Source organism: Pseudorca crassidens, chromosome 1, assembly GCF_039906515.1.
Source record: "Pseudorca crassidens isolate mPseCra1 chromosome 1, mPseCra1.hap1, whole genome shotgun sequence".
NCBI lineage: Eukaryota > Metazoa > Chordata > Mammalia > Artiodactyla > Delphinidae > Pseudorca > Pseudorca crassidens.
This window is the reverse complement of record NC_090296.1, coordinates 177,961,408-177,982,303: the sequence shown is the minus strand read 5'-3', so window position 1 is coordinate 177,982,303 and position 20,896 is coordinate 177,961,408. Positions and strand designations below refer to the sequence as shown.

The following is a 20,896-nucleotide window of genomic DNA, read 5'->3' as shown; positions in this document are numbered from 1 at the left end:
AGAAAAAAATTTCTGTTGTATTTCTTCTTATCCTGAAGAATCAGGTTTTCAAACAAAAGCAAAGGATAAAGTCCCAGTTGGTCCTTGGTTTCCCTGATAAACCTATAATGACGGTATTTAGCGAAGACCATTTTCAGGGTCTGAGCTTCAGGGTGCGGGATGCTATAGTCAGCTAAACGCGCAGCTCCCGAGAAGCTCAAGTATGACTTTTTTCCTAAGATGGATTTACAAAAAATGGAAACCATTTACGAAGAAATCCTGACTTCCTAGGCACGATGAAGCGGTAAACTCAGGCAGGGAAATGAAAGATAACTGTCACTTTTTTCAGTAACAAGTATTAGCTAAAAAGAAAAGGAAATCTGCACCCTCCATATGCTATTGAAAGCGCTAACTTCCTTTCCTGTGTGTGTGTGTCGGCAGGTGTGTGCATGTATAAAGGAACCTGGATGTTGGCAACCTTCTGCAAGCCGAAGTAGCTCTGTGGTTTTCACAGTTGGGCCTTGTTTGCTTTAATGGCAAAATGGGAATAGCTACAAAGATCTAGCTTTCCTCTCAGTGAGTTTTCCCGCTCTTCCAGTGAAAATTTTTATTCCTAGGATCCCCATTTTAAGATCGCTAAACAGCTTTGTCAACATTTTAAACAAACTTAATTATCTTGAAATCACTGAACTTTTTCATCAATGTTTGATGAATTTCCTGGTGGGCTTTTCCGAAGTATTCATGGGCAGTTAAGTATCTCGCCAGTTTTTTCAATCCACAAGAATGCCAACTGCTTAGATAAACCTACCATGTTCACAGTATTCTGCTAAATGCTTTAGGGGAACTAAAAAAAAAAAAAAAAAAAAGAAAAGAAAAGATAAGGTGTTTGCCCCCTAAAGAAAAAGTATGTTTTCCTTTAGGATAACCAATGAATGAATGAGGGGAAATACTTCATCTACCACGTGCTGCACAGGTGGGGTTGCTGCCGTCAATAACAGTAGCAGAACTGAAAGTGGATTCATACCAGTGACCACTGCCAGCTCCCCTTCCGTGGTATAAATGAGAAGGGGTTAATATTAAATACAAGTGGGGACTTTTTTAGGTTCAGGGACTAGAAACTTCATTTTTTAAAACCCCCCCCAATTGTAAGTCTGTGCTAACACACCGGTGTACAATCTGTCAAAGTCACACCTGGAGTCGGGGCGGCCTGAATTAATTAACAACTTTTCAATGTGTTAGTGCTAACATATGGCATTTAATTACGGCCTCCGAATCCATGGGTCTCTCTACTTTGAATTTCAAAATGGTTTCTTCATCTTCTAGTACATCAGCAAGTGACTGCACAGGAACACCCTGGATTCCTATCTCCACAGGCCTCGCCCTCCCCAGGGTGACAACATCGGGTCATCCTGACTCTTGTGAGCTCGGAACTTGAAGCACAGCCACGGGGGGTTTCAGAGGCCTCGAGGAAAGAGATTGGCGGTGTGTGTGGGGGCGTTTAAATGGCATTTCTGGATTCGAGGCTCTAAGGACCCTGACAAGCTGTGAGGTTGGAGGTTAAAGCTCTGATACTCTGCTTACAGAGTCAAAAATAATCCTTCACGTCAGAAGTGCGACCTCACAGTGAACACTGGCTCCAGCTCCCGAGACTCCAAAAACAGAACCAAAGGCAACCGCCACGACTTCCTTGTCACCCACTGCTGGACCGACTTCAGATCCAGCAACTGCGTTTCACTTTCGATCTCGCACGGCTGGTTGCCTTTTCTGCATAGTGATGGAAGGTTAAAAGCAGGAAAACAGGCCCTCCAATGGGAGAGAGAATGATAAAGAGTGACTACGTGTGTGTGAGTGTGGCTGGTCCCTGAAGTAATCCAGGCCTCCTCCAATGCCCTTCCTGTACCATCCACTCAACTAGGTGTAAGGGAAAAATCACCAAAAAAGGTGGGTGCTGTTGAAATCTGGGTATATACTCAGTGTGTTCTTCTCAAAGTCCCTGACGTCGTATTGCCAATCCAGAGGAGGATCCGTTGTTTGGATACCTGGCGCAGTAGAAGCATAAGAAATGGAAGATGCTAGGAGTTTACATAAATGTGCTGGAGACTGCAGCTGAAATCAGAGCCATTGGAAGGGCAGGTTCTAGGAAGCTGTGGAGATTCCAGAAGCCCGTTCGGTTAAGAGAGTAAAGTGCAGGGCAGATACAGCAGACTAACATTTCTGGGCTTTGTCAGAATCCCTGCATGGACAAAAGCTTAAAAGAGTGATTGCTTTTCCGGAATTCGTTTGTCCATCACTAATGAATCTGTGATGAGCCTTGCTCAGCAAATACGAAGTTCGGGAAATCTGAACACAATGATAATGAAGAGAGTAACTGTTTCACTGTGATGAGCCCTTTGTGTCATCCATAAATGTCAGCAAACTCAAAAAAAAGTGCAATTAGAGCTCGTTATACTTCTTTCACAACCACAGGAGCTATTTCGAGCATCTGAGCCAAAGAAATCTTGGTGCTCTCTGAGCTGCAGAAACTATGCTTACCTGTTAAAAATGTCATGTGAAATCAGAAAAGGCTTGCAGCTTTTATCCCTGGCTTTGGGAAATGATACCTTTCTCCTGATTCTTCCAAGGACAACCCTGAAGTCTGCTCATGGCTATGCAAGGTGGGGGTCCCTCTGAGCCTCTGTGAAGAAGAGCTCTTTCAAAGCAGCTTTTGGTCCATTTACACTATTTGACTTTTTCTTTTTACTGGAAATTCAGAACATGAAGGTAGATCTGCAAGCAAAGGGACAACTGGCCCAGCAAGAAGGTTTGGGGGTTTTCCTTCAGGTGCACAGATCTAAGCTTTGGCAGGAAGAGCCCAAGGCTGGAAGGGCTGGCCTCTGCTCTCAGGATACACCAAAACAACTACCTCAACTGGCTGGAGCTAGGCCACCGATGTAGCAGACTGCACGCGCGCTACGTGCCGGGTGTTACGCCAAGCTCTGTGGGTGTCAACTGCATGATGACTCTGTAAGGCGGGCCTTACAGGAAGAGCACAGACTAGGCTTCCGGAGCCCCTCTTACAGCGGGAGAGATGGAGGCTGGGTGAGGTTAGTAGAGAACTTGCTCAAGGTCACAGCCAATAAGTGCAGGGTCCGGGTCAAGTCCGGGCTCCTCAAAATAGATTTCACCTGCTACCCTGGGGCGCTTCCTGAAAAATGGCATTTTTAGGATTTGCTCATCTTAGTAAAACAGAGCCCAATCCTGCTTGGCTTTTGAGATCGTGCAACATGGGGTGTGCCCACGGCAGTTTGATTCTGTTGCTGTGGTTTTAGATCCAAAGCAAACACTACCCTCAGTGCCCACAGGAGACAGAGGACAGCAAGGGCAGCCACCCTGTGGACAGTCAGGGCTCGCGCCTGCACAGGAGAAAATGCAGAAGAAGAAGCCCTTTCTCGGTTCAACTCTTTGGGTATTTTAAGTCAGACATTTCCAACTCGGTTCTCTCTTCTGTCACGTTCTTATCACTATGGCCTAAGGTTGAGACGAACCCCCTCCAGCAGACTTTGATCCCATGGCCCGTGTCCTGACACGGTTTGGACAATTATGGGGCCAAAGGACAGAGAGCATCTCCTGGTGGCTGGATGTGGCAGGATGACCTTCACTGATGGAATTCATCCCACAAATACTAGATCCATCCCGCCTCTCTCCCAGGAGGAAGAGAACAGATCGTAACACACACTCCTGGAACAAATCGGCACGAGGAGATGGCCTTCCGCCTGGGCAGACACACTCGGCGAAGGCCCCTAAAGGCCAGGGAACACTGACCAACATCTTACAGATGTCACAAACATCTTCTATGAGTCTTAAAAAAAAGCTCATCTATGAGAGGCAATTAGCATTAATCCCATTTTATGAATGAGGAGATTAAAGTCTGGTCTTCAAGTGATTATTAGATACTGAAACCAGTGACAACGAATGTGAGTTCCAGCAGGTAAGGGACAGTGTCTTTTGTGTCCTTTTCTTCTTTTAAAAATTCACCGCTGCAGTCCCAGCCTCTGGCAACATGCCTGGTACATAGTAAGTAATCGATGGATAACTGTCAAGTCAAGGAGTGAGGTGACTGGACCAAGATCCCACAACAAAGCAGGGGTGGATTTTAGACCCTCTGACATTCAACGCCACGCCTGCGATAAAGTACTGGAGGAAAAAGGGAGTTAGACTTGCAGAGAAGTGTGTGGCTGGTGAGGAGACGGTGGGGAAAGCACCAACATCTATTCTCCGACAGACACCACCGTACGATGTGGAATTTCTTTCGAAACTATCTAGTGTATGGGGCCGGAAAATGGGATGCACTACAATTAGCAAAAGAAAATACCTCGTGGAGAGATGCAGAGCCCCGTCATAATTTACATTGGCAGACAATGCAGATCTCTAAGTGTACGGCTTCTGCTCCATGACTAATTAATGAGGTGCAGAGCTGCCCGGAGGAAGGCGGCCATGCTGACCATGTCAGTCTTGTGGGGCAGGAGAGGGCTGAGGTCTAGGAAGGTAGACGATTCCTTTAACATACAATGCAGCCAGTCCAAAGAACAAAACAGGGACAGAAGGTTTGCAGAGGTGGGAGCAAAAACTTCAGAGAGAAATGGGGTTAGCAACCCTTTGGTGTCTTGGAGAGGCAAGTCCCAATTATTTCACCGACCTCATCAAATGCATATTTTTGTTTTGTTTTGTTTTTGCACTGACTGTATGTTTATTTAATCAGCCGACGGAATTCTCAATGAATGTGGATGCAAATGCATGGATACAACCTAGAGAAAAGTGCAGTGAGACAGTCGCAAAGCCAGAGGACCAAAGGGAGGGGGGAAAAAAGACAGCCTCATTCTTGGTGGGCGATGCCCTTCTCACTCACCTTCTCTGCATAGTATAAGGTCACCCCTCCCCATCGGGTGCCCAAGCTGCTGTCAGAGGAGGTAAACAACAGCCACAGGGTGGCCACACAGAGCAAGCCCCAAACAGGGACACAGAAAGTCGTTCCTTGTAGCATCTTCACAGGTCTTTACCCCAGAGACACAGGAGGCAGGAGGGCGAGGTACCCACCGTGATGGAGGTTTCCGGGAGCACATCTCTCTGCCTTCCCCAGAGAAACAGCAACGGGGCCAGCTCTTCCCGCCCCCCACCTCACGTCTTCACTTAAAGGAACAGACATTAAAGGAAGACAGTCAGTCACCACCTACCGTTTGATTTTTCACTATCTGCAGGTTTCATCTGAATGGGATGATGCATCTAAAAATAGAAAAGTGAGAAAGTAAGGCAGATTGAACAAACAGTCTCAGAAATCCCACGCTATTCAACACGACTACTGACATTGTTATAAGGGCACGTAAATAATAACGAGACCTCTCACAGTTAAAACGAGCTACCTTAAAATGCAACCATGTGTTTGATGTTCAGCAACAGGGTACTTTTAAGTCCCGGGGCGCTGTGACATGGTATCTTAACACGTGGGCTTTGCAGTCAGACTCAAGTTCAAAACCTGGTCCTGCCAGTCAATATGGTTTCTGCCTGGATCTTACAGGTAATTCTGGTTCTGCCATTCATTACAACTACGTGACCTCCGGCAAGCGTCTTAACTCCTCTGAGTTTCAGTCTCCTCATCTGCGAGCTGGAGGTGACCCCTGCATAGCAGGGCCGTGAGAATTACCTGAGAAAATGCATGTGACGTGCTTAATGAATGGGGCATAGAAAAAAAAAAAGTTACTGTTATCTTGTATTATTACAAATTTAAACACAGATGATCTGTTTTTCTTCTGGCCGTTCTATGTCTGCTGCATGGCTGTTTTTTGAGTTCTGAGTAATCTGAAGGGCGACCAGTTGATTGATTTGAGGTGCCATTATCCCATTTTTATTAAACACGAAGTGTGAAACAGGAAATGCAGAGGCACCGAAAGAATGGAAGGAAGGAGAAAGGGGGGGAGGAGGAAAAGCGGGAGTGAGGGGCTTATGATCACATTCAGTACATACGTAGGAGGAGGAAGCGCCTGAGACAAAGGGGAACCAAGATCCTGCATCGTGGCAGAACAAGATGCTCTACGGTTCTTTAAACGATGCCAATCACATCACTGTGCGTGATCTGAAGATCTGCAGAGCACAGAAAGCTGCCACCATTTCCAATTAAAATAAATTCCTCAAATGACTTTCATGGGTTCTCTTGCTTCATATTTCATCCTACCCCAAGGAACGTCGCAGCCACAGGGTAGATGGAATCAGTGGCTGTGCAAATGCTTTTATTATAATGGGCCCTATTCTCTCTGAACCTTTAATTTCCCCAGTGGACTTCCCTTACTTGCCAGCCACAGCTCTGGGCTTTATCTAATTGAAATGAAAGGGGACTGGTACTGGGCTCTGGCACTGAAATGATGGGAAATGATTATCAGGCGGTCGAGACCACGTGCACCTAATGGCTGCCAGGGTCTTCAAAACACAAGAGGAAGAGGTAAGAGGGAGCGGTATCAGGGGACAAGAGGCTAAATAATTCAGAGCTGCTTCGTTTATTCTCAACGGCAAGATGCTCTTATGCACAGAACACAGGCCTGGAGTTGTGGGGTCTACTTGTATTCTCACTCCACTCATTAACATGCTCAATTTGTAGAGAAGAGACTAGCATGAGAATGGAATGCTTAGGAGTCAGTAAGTCGACCTGCCTTTTAAGAAAAGGTGCTGTGGGAGCCCAGGGGAGCAGATACCTCATTCTGCCTGGTGAGGGAGGTGGGGGGGATTTTGGCAAAGGGCCTATCTGCTTCGAGTCCTAAAGGCTGGTTGGACTTGCCAGCAGAGGAAGGGGGTGGCCCTTGAAACGAATGGACAACCCCACACAAGGACACCGTGGTGAGAAAGCCCTCAGTCCTCCTGGAGGGAGTCCACAGTGTGAGGGCGGAAGGCACGAGAAGGGGCTGCCAGGGCGGCCAGCATCCAGGCCTTAGAGGATCCCACGTGCTAAGGAGCTGAAATTTCCTCTAAAAGTCAACGATCAGGCATAGAATATTTAAGGAGCAAGGCAACGAGATCCCATCTGCGTCCTTGAAGAGTTATTTTTGGCTGCAGTGTGGAGGATGGATGGTAGAAGAGAGACACAGGAGGCAGGGAGAACAGTTAAGAGGCTACTGCAACAGCCCACGTACAGCAGGGAAGGTCTAAACCTCAGAGGTTACTGGCTGGTTGTAGGGATGAGGGGGCAGCGGGACCCCAGGCCTGGACAACTGAATGTGTAGTGGGATCACTGCCTATTCATTTCACTTTTGTGTCCTATATATAACGTTGTGTCCTGTATATAACTGCCTAAATCGGGAAAACACGAGAGAGCAGTTCGGGGAGGGGGTGTAGAGACTGATGGGCACAGGTCAGGACACGCTGCATTTGGGGTGAAGTTGGAAATGTGGGTTTTGAGCTGTTGCGACAGCTCTGGGAGGTGGCGGAAGCCCCAGGCGTGGCTGAAACTGTCCAGAGAGGGAAATGCAGAGTGAAGAGAGACAAGAGCCAGGGGCAGAACCGTGGAGAACAGCCAGGAAGGGGAGTCTAAGGGGGACAGAGCAAAGGGCCATCCAGAGAGGCAGGAGCAGAAGAGCTGGCCCCACTGGAGCCATGCAGGGAGTTCCAAGAACAAGGCGATGGTCAGAGCAAGTGCTCTTAGACGCTACGATGAAAACGCCCCAGTATCCTTCCGGGTTTGGCAATACAAATTTTTTTTTTTTTTTTTAAGGGAATTTATCAACACAGTTTCTGTTGGCTGGTAGGGGCCAAAATGCCAGCTTGTAGGCAGCGGGAGAGTAACAGGAAAGGGAACAGCTGATATGAGAAATGCAGACAACTATTTCAAGAAGATTAGCTCTAAGTGGGGAAGACAGGAGGCTCGGTGGAGGATGGGGGAGGAGGATGGGGCCGGGGTCTCTCCTTTCCAGATAGGAAAGACCTGTAACAGGTCAATGAGCTGAAAAGACTCCAATGAGATTCACAGGTTCAAGGGATAGGAGACAAGAGATAAGTGTACCAACGTTATGTATAGGACACAAAAATGAAGTGAAGGACTCTTGCCCTTGGGAAGATGCCGACCCAACATGGTCGTTGATAGGCACGTATGTAAAGGGGAAAAGATGGTGACCAGCATCAGAAAAGCAGCACAGAGAGAGTGCCGTGAGCATTCAGATCCATCTGTGACGCGCACGGAGGACTGGAGGAGGAAATCTGGGAGCAGTAAGGACAGAATCATTCGACTCTAAAGCTGCAAAGGGCCCTGGGAATCATTCCATCCAACGCTCTCAATGTACAGGTCTGAAGGGAATAAGTGACTTCACTAAGGACACACAGATGGTTAATGACAGAGTTGGGATCAGAAATCTAAGCTCCCTACTCTTAATCCAGTGCCGATTCCCCCAAACCACACTGCTTCCCCCCAAAATGCCCAACACGGGATTTGGACTTATGAGCCTATGATGAAGAACTGCAGGCTTCACTCACTGCAGGCACCAGACAGACACTCAGTTGAAGGCGCCAGCAGTATCCCCTTGGGTGAAAGTAATCTTCCTCTGCCCTCGCATCACGCTTTATCTCTGGAGCTTTAAGACGGGTATTAAACGGAGGCTTGACTCTGGGTTTTCCTGCTGCTGCTGAGAGAAATAGCTTTGATTCTGACCTAAGACTATCCAGGCTCAGGAATGTAGCAGTGGTAGCTACAGCCACTGCAGACTTGAACTTGGTTTCGGTCTTTCTGGGGCTCTGAAGGGAAAAAAAGTCAACCTCACAGAGATCTGGATTGTCAGACCAAGGTGAATTCTGAATGGTGGTCACCCTACTCCAGCGATGTTCTGAAGACAATTTAGATAACATATGTAAAGCGCCGTGACCTTCTTGGAGAGAGGTATTCAATCAGGACTGTATTAAGAATGGCTCATTACCACGAACAGTTCATCTGAGTTACAAATTCCTGATCAGACACAGGACGTAAATGTCAAGGAAGACAAAAAAAACCCACATGGTTTGGAGGAGTCGTTCTCATAACGTGTGTCACTTCTTCAAAGTCTCATGATTCCAAGAACTCTGGGAGATTTGTTGAGCGGAGTAGGGAAGTTATTGTAAAGGAAGGGGTATTCTAGTTTAAATGTTCAAATTATAATACAGGGATTCTTTCCCTGTAACAGGAAATGATGTCAAAGATTTGACCCAGTAGGATGCTAAGACCACTCCCACATTCGCTTATTTCTGCTTTGACCAGATGATCTGTTACATGGTGGGAATGATGGGCGAAAAAGAGTTCTGGTCATGGTGGAGTATGTAACGCAAGGATGAGACAGACAGACCAGCCGTTTCTCACATGCAGTGTGGGAACTCAGAAGAGACACACCCCACACAGTCAAAGGAACGGCAAGAAGGCATCTCAGCTGAAACCACGGTCAAGTTAGATCTTGAAGGGCGCTAACCAGGACTTGAGTGAAGGGCACTTCAGGGAAGGAACAACAAATTTGAAGGAACAGAGTAAGAGAAACTAAGTCATGTTGTTCCTGAAGAATGATGATGGGACATTCTAACCAACAGAGGAAGCGATCGATGTCGCCAGAGATCACTCACCAAACACAACGTAAATGAAGCGTGACAAGACCAACAGTGAGGGATACATTCCTGGATCGGAGAAGTTCAAGTACAGGAAAATCAATGCACATCTCAGCCCTGAATCAGAACTGCCCTGGATTGGCAGCCAGAGGCTCATGGCCTTCCTCAAGGACTGAAGGTGACCCCCATGGTGTCAAGCATTGAAGCCTGACAACAGTGCTTCTGTCATGACAGGGAACTGGCGCCTCCAATCCCAGAGCTGGAGGGGCCGGAGGTCAGAGGTCTGCACCGTGCTCTGCACTGGAATGGGGGGGGGGCGATGGCAGCAACAGGAGGAAGGGCCCGAGAACTTGGCCATCACCCTTCCAATCTCCTAACGTCCCACCAGATGCAAGGGACCCTCAGAGTTGAGGGTTGGGGCTGGATCCCTCCTCCTTCTGTCTATGGCGAGTGAGCACATCCTCTTCAAGAATTCTCCCAAGGAGTCTCCTAAGAGGCATGTTGTTTTTTAAATTAATTTTTATTGGAGTATAGCTGATTTACAATGTTGTGTTAGTTTCAGGTGTACAGCAAAGTGAATCAGTTATACATATACGTATATCCACTCTTTTTCAGATTATTTTCCCATATAGGTCATTACAGAGTACTGAGTAGAGTTCCCTATACAGTAGGTCCTTATTAGTGATCTATTTTATATATAGTAAGTGTATATATGTCAATCCCAATCTCCCAATTTATCCCTCCACCCGCTTTCCCCCTTGGTAACCGTAAGTTTGTTTTCTACATCTATAACTGTTTTGTAGGTAAGTTAATTTGTACTTTTTTTTTTTAGATTCCACATATAAGTGATATCACATGATATTTGTCTTTCTCTGACTTACTTCACTCAGTATGACAATCTCTAGGCCCATCCATGTCACTGCAAATGGCAGTATTTCATTCTTTTTTATGGCTGAGTAATATTCCGTTGTTTATATGTTAAGAGGCATGTTAATTATACTGAGGCTGCACTATTAATGCAGTTAATTATAATGATGCTGTTCAACTCCAGCCATCACCAATGGATGAGTTAACCACCTTTCACGTGAGACTCCATCATCACACTGGATCAGCTGTGTCTGAAAAAACCTTCACTGGTCTGTATTGTCATGATTTGTCTACTTGGTCAGAGGAGTCTAGGCATTTTATAACCTCTGGCCTGTGACACTGACAGGGTAGCTTCCCTGAGGGCTGGAGAAACAGCAGCAGTGAGTCTAAGACTTGAGTTCAACTCAGCTGCCCTTGGAGCGAACTTTGACCACAACAGGGCTCTGGTTGTCTCACACCAGGCTCCCCTGTGGCAGGGCCTGTCCCAGGGAGGCAAAATCCAGTGTTTTGGAAACAGATCCTGGTTCCTGGCAGTACCTTTGACTTAACAGAGTTCATCAAGTTTACGTTGCAATGAAGAAAGCCTTCCAAACCCATTTCCTTGAAGATTTCTTTGTACGTGAATTTCTTTTGCATTTTATTACAGAACAATGACATCTTGCCTCATGTTCAACAGTAGGGTACTGGGTAACTTGTTGGTTTCTATTTAGCCCTACTTATTTAAAGGCAAGTGAAATCTATAAAATAGATAAACAACAAGGATTTACTGTATAGCACAGGGAACTACATTCAATATTTTGCAATAAATTATAATGGAAAAGAAAAAAGGAATATAAATACATACATATATATGTATAACCAAATCACTTTGCTATACACCTGAAACTAACGTAATATTGTAAATCAACTACACTTCAGTTAAACAAACAAAAAGCAAAGGAAATCTAATGAAAGGGGGGAATTGCAAGAGCTCCCTCCCTCCCTCTGGGGCGGGTACTGGAGTCAAGTAGCTTCCAGAGAAATCGCTGGTTTACTTCCCCTTACAACTGTATTCAGTTTCGATCACATGCTTAGGGCACTGTGACTACAGTCCCCTGAGCTGCTGTTTCTCGGGGGTCTGATTAGGGTCTCACCACATGCAGGCCACTCCTCTCTGGCTTGGGCTGGTTTTCATCCCACACCTCCTCTCTCGTGGGAAGCTGTGAGTGTCAGCCTCCAGCACCAAGCCTCACCCTTTATCCTGCCTCCTAATGATGAGTGAGTGGCCTCTGGTCCTCTTTCTGCTTCTCCGCCACATACACATGGGGTCCCAGAATTGAGTTCCCTTACTGTTGATAGGACCTGCTGCTTCTCACTCCTGAACGCGTTTACCTCGGATGCGTGACCCGGGGGCCCAGCTGTGGCTCAAGGAAATGAAGGTGAGGACACGGCTGTGGGGCAAAGGCATCCCCCAAAGCCTGTGGGGGCGACAGCACGTGGAGGGAGCTGCAGAGGCCCCGTTACGGGTCCCATCACATCCCAGAGACAGAGACGCTGCTGGGCCACAAGCACCAGCATTCACGAATCAAGTTCTCTGGAGTCGCACCGTCTACCAAGTCAGCGAGATTTCTCCAGATCTCTCTGCCTTAATCCTGTGATGGCTACGGGGGCAATTCTGAGTTGAAATAGCCAGTGTTAAGTTAAGCCAGGTGGAGGCCGGAAGATAGAAGACCCGGGTGAAGGTGAGTTGGCCGGTTCCTCACACACAGGAGAACGCATGTTGAAACTTGTTTAACTCCAGCCATCACTGATGGATGAGTTAACCACCTTTAACATGAGAGTCAATAAAACAAGCCATGTTTAACCTGAAATGGGTTTTACAGCGTCACTGTTACGCACATCATTACTAAACCCATCCTGACACCTAGAACGAGCAGCCGTGACAGCACATGCTCTAGGCTTACTGCCCATAAAATATTTCAAGGGAGAAACAGAGGGGGAGGGAAGAAGTGGATGCACGGAAGAGCCACCCGCCAACCAAATGAGAAAATGAACGGACTCAGCCAGGAGAGACGAACTGGGATTTTCCTTTTGCTCCCTGACAATGCAGATGTGACCCATGCAGAAGATACTTGGTATCTTGTTGGAGAGTGGACTGTGAGATACCAAAGGCACCCATGCTTCCTGAATTTTTCTCAAAAAAGTTTTGTAAATGGGCAAAAATAAGTTTCAGAAGAACTGTCACCAACTGGATGCATGCCATCCCCCCAAAGGAAAGTGTGTGTCTTGTCAAGGGGTCTTCTATGACCATAAGGTACTCCCAGAGCTACAGAGGCTCCCCTACCTCTCTAGGTAGGAAATTCTGCCGTTTCCGTCACTGTCTCTTATGCTCTGCGTAAAGGAGACTGGGAAGAAACAAAGGGAGTTTTAGGAATGTTGACTTATCATATTGAATAAGGACTTTTGAATTTCTCTGATTGTTGAAAATGGTGACATCGCTAAACTTGCAAAAGCATCTTTAACAGAGTGACGCCTCTGAACGAATAGAGATGACAAAAGTCATGTGTTGGTTGGGTCTAAACCAGCTTTTATCATCAGGACGAAGCTGGTTTTGGAGCTCACTGCCACACTTGTTAAGTGAAGTGGACAATTTAGGCAATTTTGGTGAAAACTGAGGAAATCTTCCCTGTGCTCTCAATTTTTCTGTGCTAATAGCTAGAGCACTGCTGTAGGCTCTTTATGTATGCTAACTCATTTAATTCTCACAACAGCCCTGACATAGATGTGAATGAGGAACTTAAGTGGTGGGGGAAGGTGGGGGGAGAGGGAAAGAAGGAGGGACACAGAGAGAGATTAAAGAACCTGGCTAAGGCATACAGGAAGTCAGCAGTGGAGCTGGGATTCGTGGGACTGTCTCGGGCTGGAGCATAAACCCCCAGCCACTCCTCCACACCGACCCTATCCCGAGCACATCCTAGCTGTGCTGTGAAATGGTGGTTTCTAAGAACCGAGAGCATTACCAAAATTCCTTTTCCATACTAGGCCATCTCAATCTCTAGGGTACTTTCCAATTAGAAACTTATATATGAATGTGTGTAGCATACATGTGTATGCTATATATATATATATATATATATATATGTTTTTATGTATTTCACTTGCACATATGAAATACATATTTTAAAAGCTTATTTAAATGAAAAAAACAATAAAAAAAACCCAGTTCACCTATTTTTCCCGCCCCTCACCCCCTGCCTCTGGAAACCACCTATCTATTCTCTGTATCTATGACTTTTTTTTTTTTAATCTTTAGATTTCACATATAAGGGAGATCATACAGTATTTGTCTGATTTATTTCACTTAGCATAATATCTTCAGGGTCCATCATGTTGCCCCAAGGCAAGATTTCATTTTTTTAATGGCTGAATAATATTTCATTATATGGTATATATGTGTGTGTGTGTATATATATATATGTGTGTGTGTGTATATATATATACACACACACATATATATATACACATATATATACATACATATTTATATATGAAACAACTTCTTTATCCATTCATTCACCCAACCCTCAGGTTGCTTCCATATCTTGGCTACTGTAACTAATGCTGCAGTGAACATGGGGGTGCAGGTATCTTTTTCGAGTTAATGTTTTTGTTTCTTTCAGATAAATACCTAGAAGTAGAATTGATGTATCATATGGTAGTTCTATTTTTAATTCTTTGAGGAACCTCCACATTATTTTTCACAGTGGCTGCACACAGTGGCTGCATCAATTCACATTCCCACCAACAGTGGACAAAGGTTCCCTTTTTTCCACATCCTCACCAACACTTGTTATTTCTTGTTTTTTTGGTAAGAGCCATTCTAACAGGTGAGGTGATAGCTCACTGTGGTTTTGATTTGCAGTTCCCTGAAGAATAGTGATCCTGGGTATCTTTTCATGTGCCTGTTGGCCATCTGTATGTCTTCTTAGGAAAAATATCTATTCAGATCTTCTGCCCATTTTTTAATCAGACTTTTTTTTTTTGCTACTGAGTTTATGAGTTCTCTGTATATTCTGGATATTAATCCCTGGGATATATGATTTGCAACTATTTTCTCCCATTCAGCAGGTTGCCTTTTTGTTTTGTTGACAGTTTCTTTTGCTGTGCAGGAGCTGATATTCAGCGTGACGTAGGCTCACTCATTTATTTCTGCTTTTCTTGCCTTTGCTTTTGGTGTCAGTATCCAAAAAATCATCATCAAGAGCTATGTCAAGGAGCTTGCTACCTATGTTTTCTTCTAGGAGTTTTATAGTTTCAGGCCTTATGTTAAAATCTTTCATCCATTTTGTTAATCTCTGTGTACGGTGTAAGACGGTGGTCTAGTTTCAGTTTTGGCATGTGGCTGTCCAGTTTTCCCAATACCATTTATTGAAGAGATAGTCCTTTCCCCATTCTACATTCTTGGCTCCTCTGCTGTAAATTAACTGACCATATATGTGTGGGTTTATTTCTGGAGTCTCTATTCTGTTCCACTGATCTATGTGTCTGTCTTTATGCCAATCCCATACTCCTTTGATTACCTTAGCTTTGTTATAGACTTTGAAATAAGGGGCATGTTGCCTCCAGCTTTGTTCTTTCTCAAGATTGCTTTGCCTGTTTGGGGTCTTTTGTGGTTCCATACAGATTTTAAGACTGTTTGTTCTGTTTCTGTGAAAATTATCATTGGAATTTTGATAGGGATTGTACTGAATCTGTACATTGCCTTGGGTAGTATGGACATTTTAACAATATTAATTCTTCCAATCCATGAGCACAGAGTACCTTTCCAATTATTTGTGTCTTCTTCCATTTCTTTAATTGATGTCCTGTAGTTTTCTATATACAGGTCTTTCACCTCCTTGGTTAAATTTATTACTAGGTATTTTATTATTTTTGATGGGACTGTTTTCTTAATTTCTCTTTCTGATATTTCATTACTAGTGAAGAGAAACACCACAGATTATTGTGTATTCATTTTAAATCTTGCAACTTTACTGATTTTGCTCATTAGACCTAACAGTTTTTTGATGGAATCCAGGGTTTTCTCTATATAATATCATACCATCTGCAAATAGTAAGAGTTTTTATGAAAAAAATGAAGATAACTTAAGGGACTTACAGGATAACAAAAGGACTAACATTCACATTCTAGGTGATCCCAGAAGGAGAACAGAGAGACAAAGGGGCAGAATTATTATTTAAAGAAATAATGGCTAAAAGCTTCCCTAACCTGGGGATGGAAATAGACATCCAGATCCAGGAAGCCCGGAGAGTTGCAAATGAGCTTAACTCAAAGAGAGCCACACAAAGGCACACTGTAATTAAAATGTCAAAAGTTAAAGACAAGGAGAGGCTATTAAAAGCAGCAAGAGAAGAACAACTTGCTATGTACAAGGGAGCCCCCGTAAGACTATCAGCAGATTGTTCAGCAGAAACATTGCAGGCCATAAGTGAGTGGCACAATATATTCAAAGTGATGACAGGAAAAACAAAAACAAAAAAACTTCCAACCAAGACTAGTCAACCCAGCAAAGTTATCATTCAGAATTGAAACAGAGATAAAGAATTTTCCAGACAAGCAGAAACCAACTGAATTCAACAATACATTAAAAAGGTCATACACCATGATCAAATGGGATTTATTCCAGGGATGCAAGGATGGTTCGACATCTGCAAATCAGTCAATGTGATACACCGTATTAACAAAATGAAGGGTAGAAATCGTATGATCACCTCAGTAGATGCAGAAAAAGTATCTGACAAAATTCAACATCCACTTATGATTAAAAAACTCTCAATAAAGTGGGTACAGAGGGAAAGCACCTCAATATAATAAAGGACATACATGACAAGCCCACAGGTAACATCATACTGAACAGCGAAAAACAGAAAGCCTTTCCTCTAAGGTCAGGAACAAGACAAGGATGCTCACTCCTGCCACTTCCATTCAACACAGTACTGGAAGTCCTGGCAAGAAAAATGAGGCAGGAAAAAGAAATAAATGACATCCAGATTGGAAAAGAGGAAGTAAAATATTTTAAATTAGCCTCAGAACAAAAAAGATTGTCTAGATTTTCTCTATGAAAAAGGAAGGAAAGAAAACTTACAAGCCTGCCACGATTCAAAGAAAAAAACAGCCGTATAGCTGTATTAGGAAAGTATAGCTCCAATCTATGTGCCATTTGACCACAAGGGAACTATATGAGCTAATCCAGAGAGATTAAATGCTAGTTTTTCTACAATCCCTTTAGGCCACTTAAAATAGACGTGCAAAATGGAATTAGACTCTGAGGTTCGTTTCATGGGCCAAGTTATCCAAAATGTTCTATACCTATGTTGATGAGAAACAAATTGATAACAAGCAAAATTAGCTGTCAGTTATTCTACGAGAGGAGAAGAAGAGTTTTGAATCACTGACATTAACTGATCCTACATTTTGTGGTTTCTTCACAAAAAAAGTGTTAGTGCAAAAAAGTACACTGGAATCTATAAAATCAATCAAAGTGTAGACCACTTATTGGATAAGTCAGCATTTACAACAATAGGCATCGGTATTTGGCTTTATGCTAACTGGATTGTACAATGCCTGTTTATCTGAATACTGCTTTGGAAATTCTGGATGACGCTGAGTACAGTCGCCTTCTGAAGATGCAGATTCCTTGGTGGAAGCAGTGTATGGGATTCCTCTATGCCTTGAGTCACGGTACTATTCCAAATTGCTCCTCTGTGCATCTCTATTAATTAAGTTAACAGAGTACATGCACAGAAAACTTTCAACCAATATTTGCTGACGTATATTTTTATAAAAGTGACCAAAGCAAAGAATAAAAGGGGATTTGAATGTGACAATAACAAAGAAACGTAAGTGATCCTTTATCTTCCCATGGCAAATCACAACCAGGGGGAAAAAGCCTAGAGTGGAAATAAATGACTATTTCTTCCTAATAGCCATTGATACATGTGACGTGCTCAAAGCACTGCCTGCATAGTATGTGCCCAGTGAAGTTATCATTATCATTGTCATTATTATTTTACAAAGCAAAAGGATTTCCCCGAGGGAAAAAGGAAAAGGTCCCATTCAAAAGCTGAGAGAACATACTAGAAGGAACAGCCTTTCTTGGTCACATGGGAAGTATACAGATAATACTGCTGCCGGCTTTCTCCATATATACTAACAACCCAGCGAGGGAAAACAACCTACAGAACCCAGAATTATATGTCTGCTTTGGCTTCTCAGGCTCGAAGGCAGCCTTTTTTTTTTTTTTTTTTTTTGCTGTAATGACACTAGCTATTTACATTTCTGTTACAATCGGGTGGTACACTAGAGGGGAGAAGTCAAGCAGTGAAACCATTTAGTCCTGGCAAAAAAAAAAAAAATAAATAAATAAAATAAAATACTGCAGGAAAATTAGATTACTCTGGGTGGAATTCTATGAGGGGAGTTGGAGTCTGTTATGGTGATTAAGTCATCATTTCTGACAGATTACTCTAATCGGCTGTCAAATAGCATTCCCCAACCCCATCTGTAACTTGGCGTCCTCGCTACTCAGCCTATGTTACCTTCTGTATATAGAACACATACAAACAAGAGGAGGTAGGGCCCGGCATTTACCACGCTCATTAGCTATAATTCGGTTCTGTGTTTTCATACTAAATAATAACACGAGCTTCCATTTTGCTTTATTTATTCTTAAAATGAGAAGAAAAATGAATAGGCTCAAAATAGGAGGCATGGAACGTGCATGAAAAATCGCTGTCATAACAAAAAGCAAGCGGAAGGCTTTTCGAAGCATTGCTGTTTAAGAAGAATGTTAATGCTGTATTAGTTTAATTTTTCTTGGAACTATTCTATTACTCAGAGAGGTAAATCTACGACACTTTTTAAACCTCTTGTCAGAGTTGGTGCCTCATTAGCTGTGATTTCAGTAGAAGGTATTATTACTGTGTTTAGCAGTATTATTGTAAACAGAAAGCAATTTCTTTGATAAGATTTTGGTTCTTCCCTCTGTCACTGCATCTTTGGGATAGAATAAACAAATGATCCAATTAGTTGAGCTCCCAAATAGATATGGTGAAAAGCAAAGCGAAACTAGTTAAAACTGAACGACAGTATTTAGCTTTTCTGGAATCCTCTGTTTAGATCTACCTGTTTTAACGACAGAAGACGGGAGGATCTAGAACTACTTTGAAAATGGAGATAAGTGGAAAGACTTAATGTAAGAAGAGGTGTGTAGGATTACAGCGCTGCTCAGGCAATGCTATGACAATCACGAGCGCAGCAAAGACCACACAAGGATTTTGGGTGACGCTTAGAGTATAACCACTCCCGATTAATAAGCCAAAATTTACAACATACAGATATCCTTTCTAACCGTGATTTCATTCTGATTGTGGAACTGTCTTCCAAAATCAACGATGGATGCTCCAAGTTATTCTTCCAGATGTTACCCAGATGTTACATTAGACACGCTCTCTAATTGAGTCAGGAAAATACACGCTGAAATAACAGTGCCTGACATGGCCACGGAGGAGTGATTTAATGATCTGGTATTTCCCTTACATTTCCCATACAATGGTTCTTCAGGCCACAAACTTAGTACAACCTCGTATTTTAAGACAAATGAGTCTGGTTTAAACATAAACGGTCCTTTTGACAATAGCCTCGACCCATCATGACCACCTTTGGGCTCAGCTCGCACACGGCCTTGGCCTAAACCAGAGCCCAGCCCGCTAGGCTCGTGGTGCCTCCCCCTCCCCAACCCTGGCTGTTTCCAGATGGTCACCATTACCCAGTTCTCAACACCCTGTGAACTGGGGGGAAGCAAGGCCTGCAGACTGGAGAGCGGACGGCATCGCCCCTCCCTCGCTGACCTGCACTCTGGGTGCAGATGCCCGTTTTGTTTAACCGGCCCTTCTGCCTGGGCCCACAGGGCCTGCAGACTCCTAATACCCGGTTCGGAATCTTAGCCAAACTGTTTTAGCCAATCTTAGCCAAGCTGTTTCCTCCCCCGATCTCTCCACCCCCTTCCCAGGACTCAACTCAGTTCCTGACAATTCCTGGTACTGCTTCCTAGGATTATCTCTGCTCAATTCCAGCCACACACACCCCTGCCTCATCCCCATAGGAAATATCCTTTGGACAGTGAAAACTGCCCACATTGCACTTGGGTTTCGGTCATTCACTGGAAACATCGGTGCTGGGCTGAACTTGGTGCTGAAGAAGCATCATCTCAGGGATGGGAGCAGCCTCCGGGTCTGCGTTTCCAGACCCCTCATGGAACCAATACCCTGGCTAAACTGGCTTACTTTTCTGCCTCTTGGAATTCTCACTTTAGATCTGTCTCCACCAAATTTCTTTTTCACTCTGGCTCACTCAGATTCCTGCAGTGGTCTCCATGCACTATGGTCCTTGTCTCCCAGACGATCATACACACTGCTGCCTTATTTATTAATCTGACAAAAAAGCAGGTGTAATCATGTCTCTGTCCTGTTCAAAAACTTTCAATTATCTGCCAAATTAAATTCCAGCTCCTTGGCCTGTCTTTCAAGGAAGTCCATGCTTTGCCCCCAAATTACCTTTTCAGGCTTACTTCTCATCATTGCTCTACATATTTCCCTTCTCTTCCAGTCAAACTGGAGAACTCCCTCTTCCTGGTACTTCTGCCATAGGCTCACCCACAAAAAGGCATCATGACCCTTCCCCTGCATCTACACAGAGTATTTTCCTTGACAATATAACCGCTTTATATCTGTTACACAGAAACACCGATATGTCAAGTTATTAGGTTGATCATGTGAAACTGCCGTTTTTGTAGACTGACAATGGTTGAATGGTGACAGTTTCATACAGCGCAACCTCCTATATTGCATAGCAAGGAACTGTATTATCTTCATTTCAGATGTCTCATAAGAAGCCCTACACATTCAGTTTATGTGGGCTACCTCCTTTGTCAGGCCTGGAGAGCTTTCCAGTAATTCATCTGCAATATTTACCAACTGTATGAGTTCAACTAAACATCAACTTGATGATGTAAAATAACACTACCCTCTAAACCAACCGTGGAGTTGATGGGCAGTTCGTGTGCAACCCAAGACACCGTTTATCTACTCTTAGTAGCTTGTTAAGATCAGCGATGCTTTATCCAGTAATCTCCAGTTTCCTTTCAATTCTAAGGCAAACCAAAACCACCACCACAACGCCCCTCTAACAAGCAAATCTTTAAAACCTCTGGTTCAAAATTAACTCAGAATATTTAAGCCAACTGTATTTTATCTTGAACCTTCTGACAGGGTAGAGGCGTTTCATCCAATCAACAGAAAAGCACCACTGAACTCTGTATTCTAACGCTGCCGCTGCAGCTTAGTTTCCGAGTTCTGAGTTGTCTGGGTTGCTTTACCAGCCACGTTTATTAATTAGTGTCTAACATCTCCATCTCCTGCAAGTTGCAACCTCTCA

At 44.0% G+C, this 20,896-nt stretch overlaps 1 protein-coding gene across 11 annotated transcripts in view; it reads right to left on the bottom strand.

Moving 5' to 3' along the window:
* CELF2 (CUGBP Elav-like family member 2) overlaps positions 1-20,896 on the bottom strand; it is an 830,631-nt gene that overhangs the window by 77,904 nt on the left and 731,831 nt on the right. For all 11 annotated transcript variants that reach the window (XM_067701074.1, XM_067701034.1, XM_067701064.1 and 8 more), the window contains one exon: positions 5,190-5,238. In XM_067701074.1, coding sequence (XP_067557175.1) covers positions 5,190-5,238 — 49 coding nt within the window. The remainder of the gene's footprint in view (positions 1-5,189; positions 5,239-20,896) is intronic.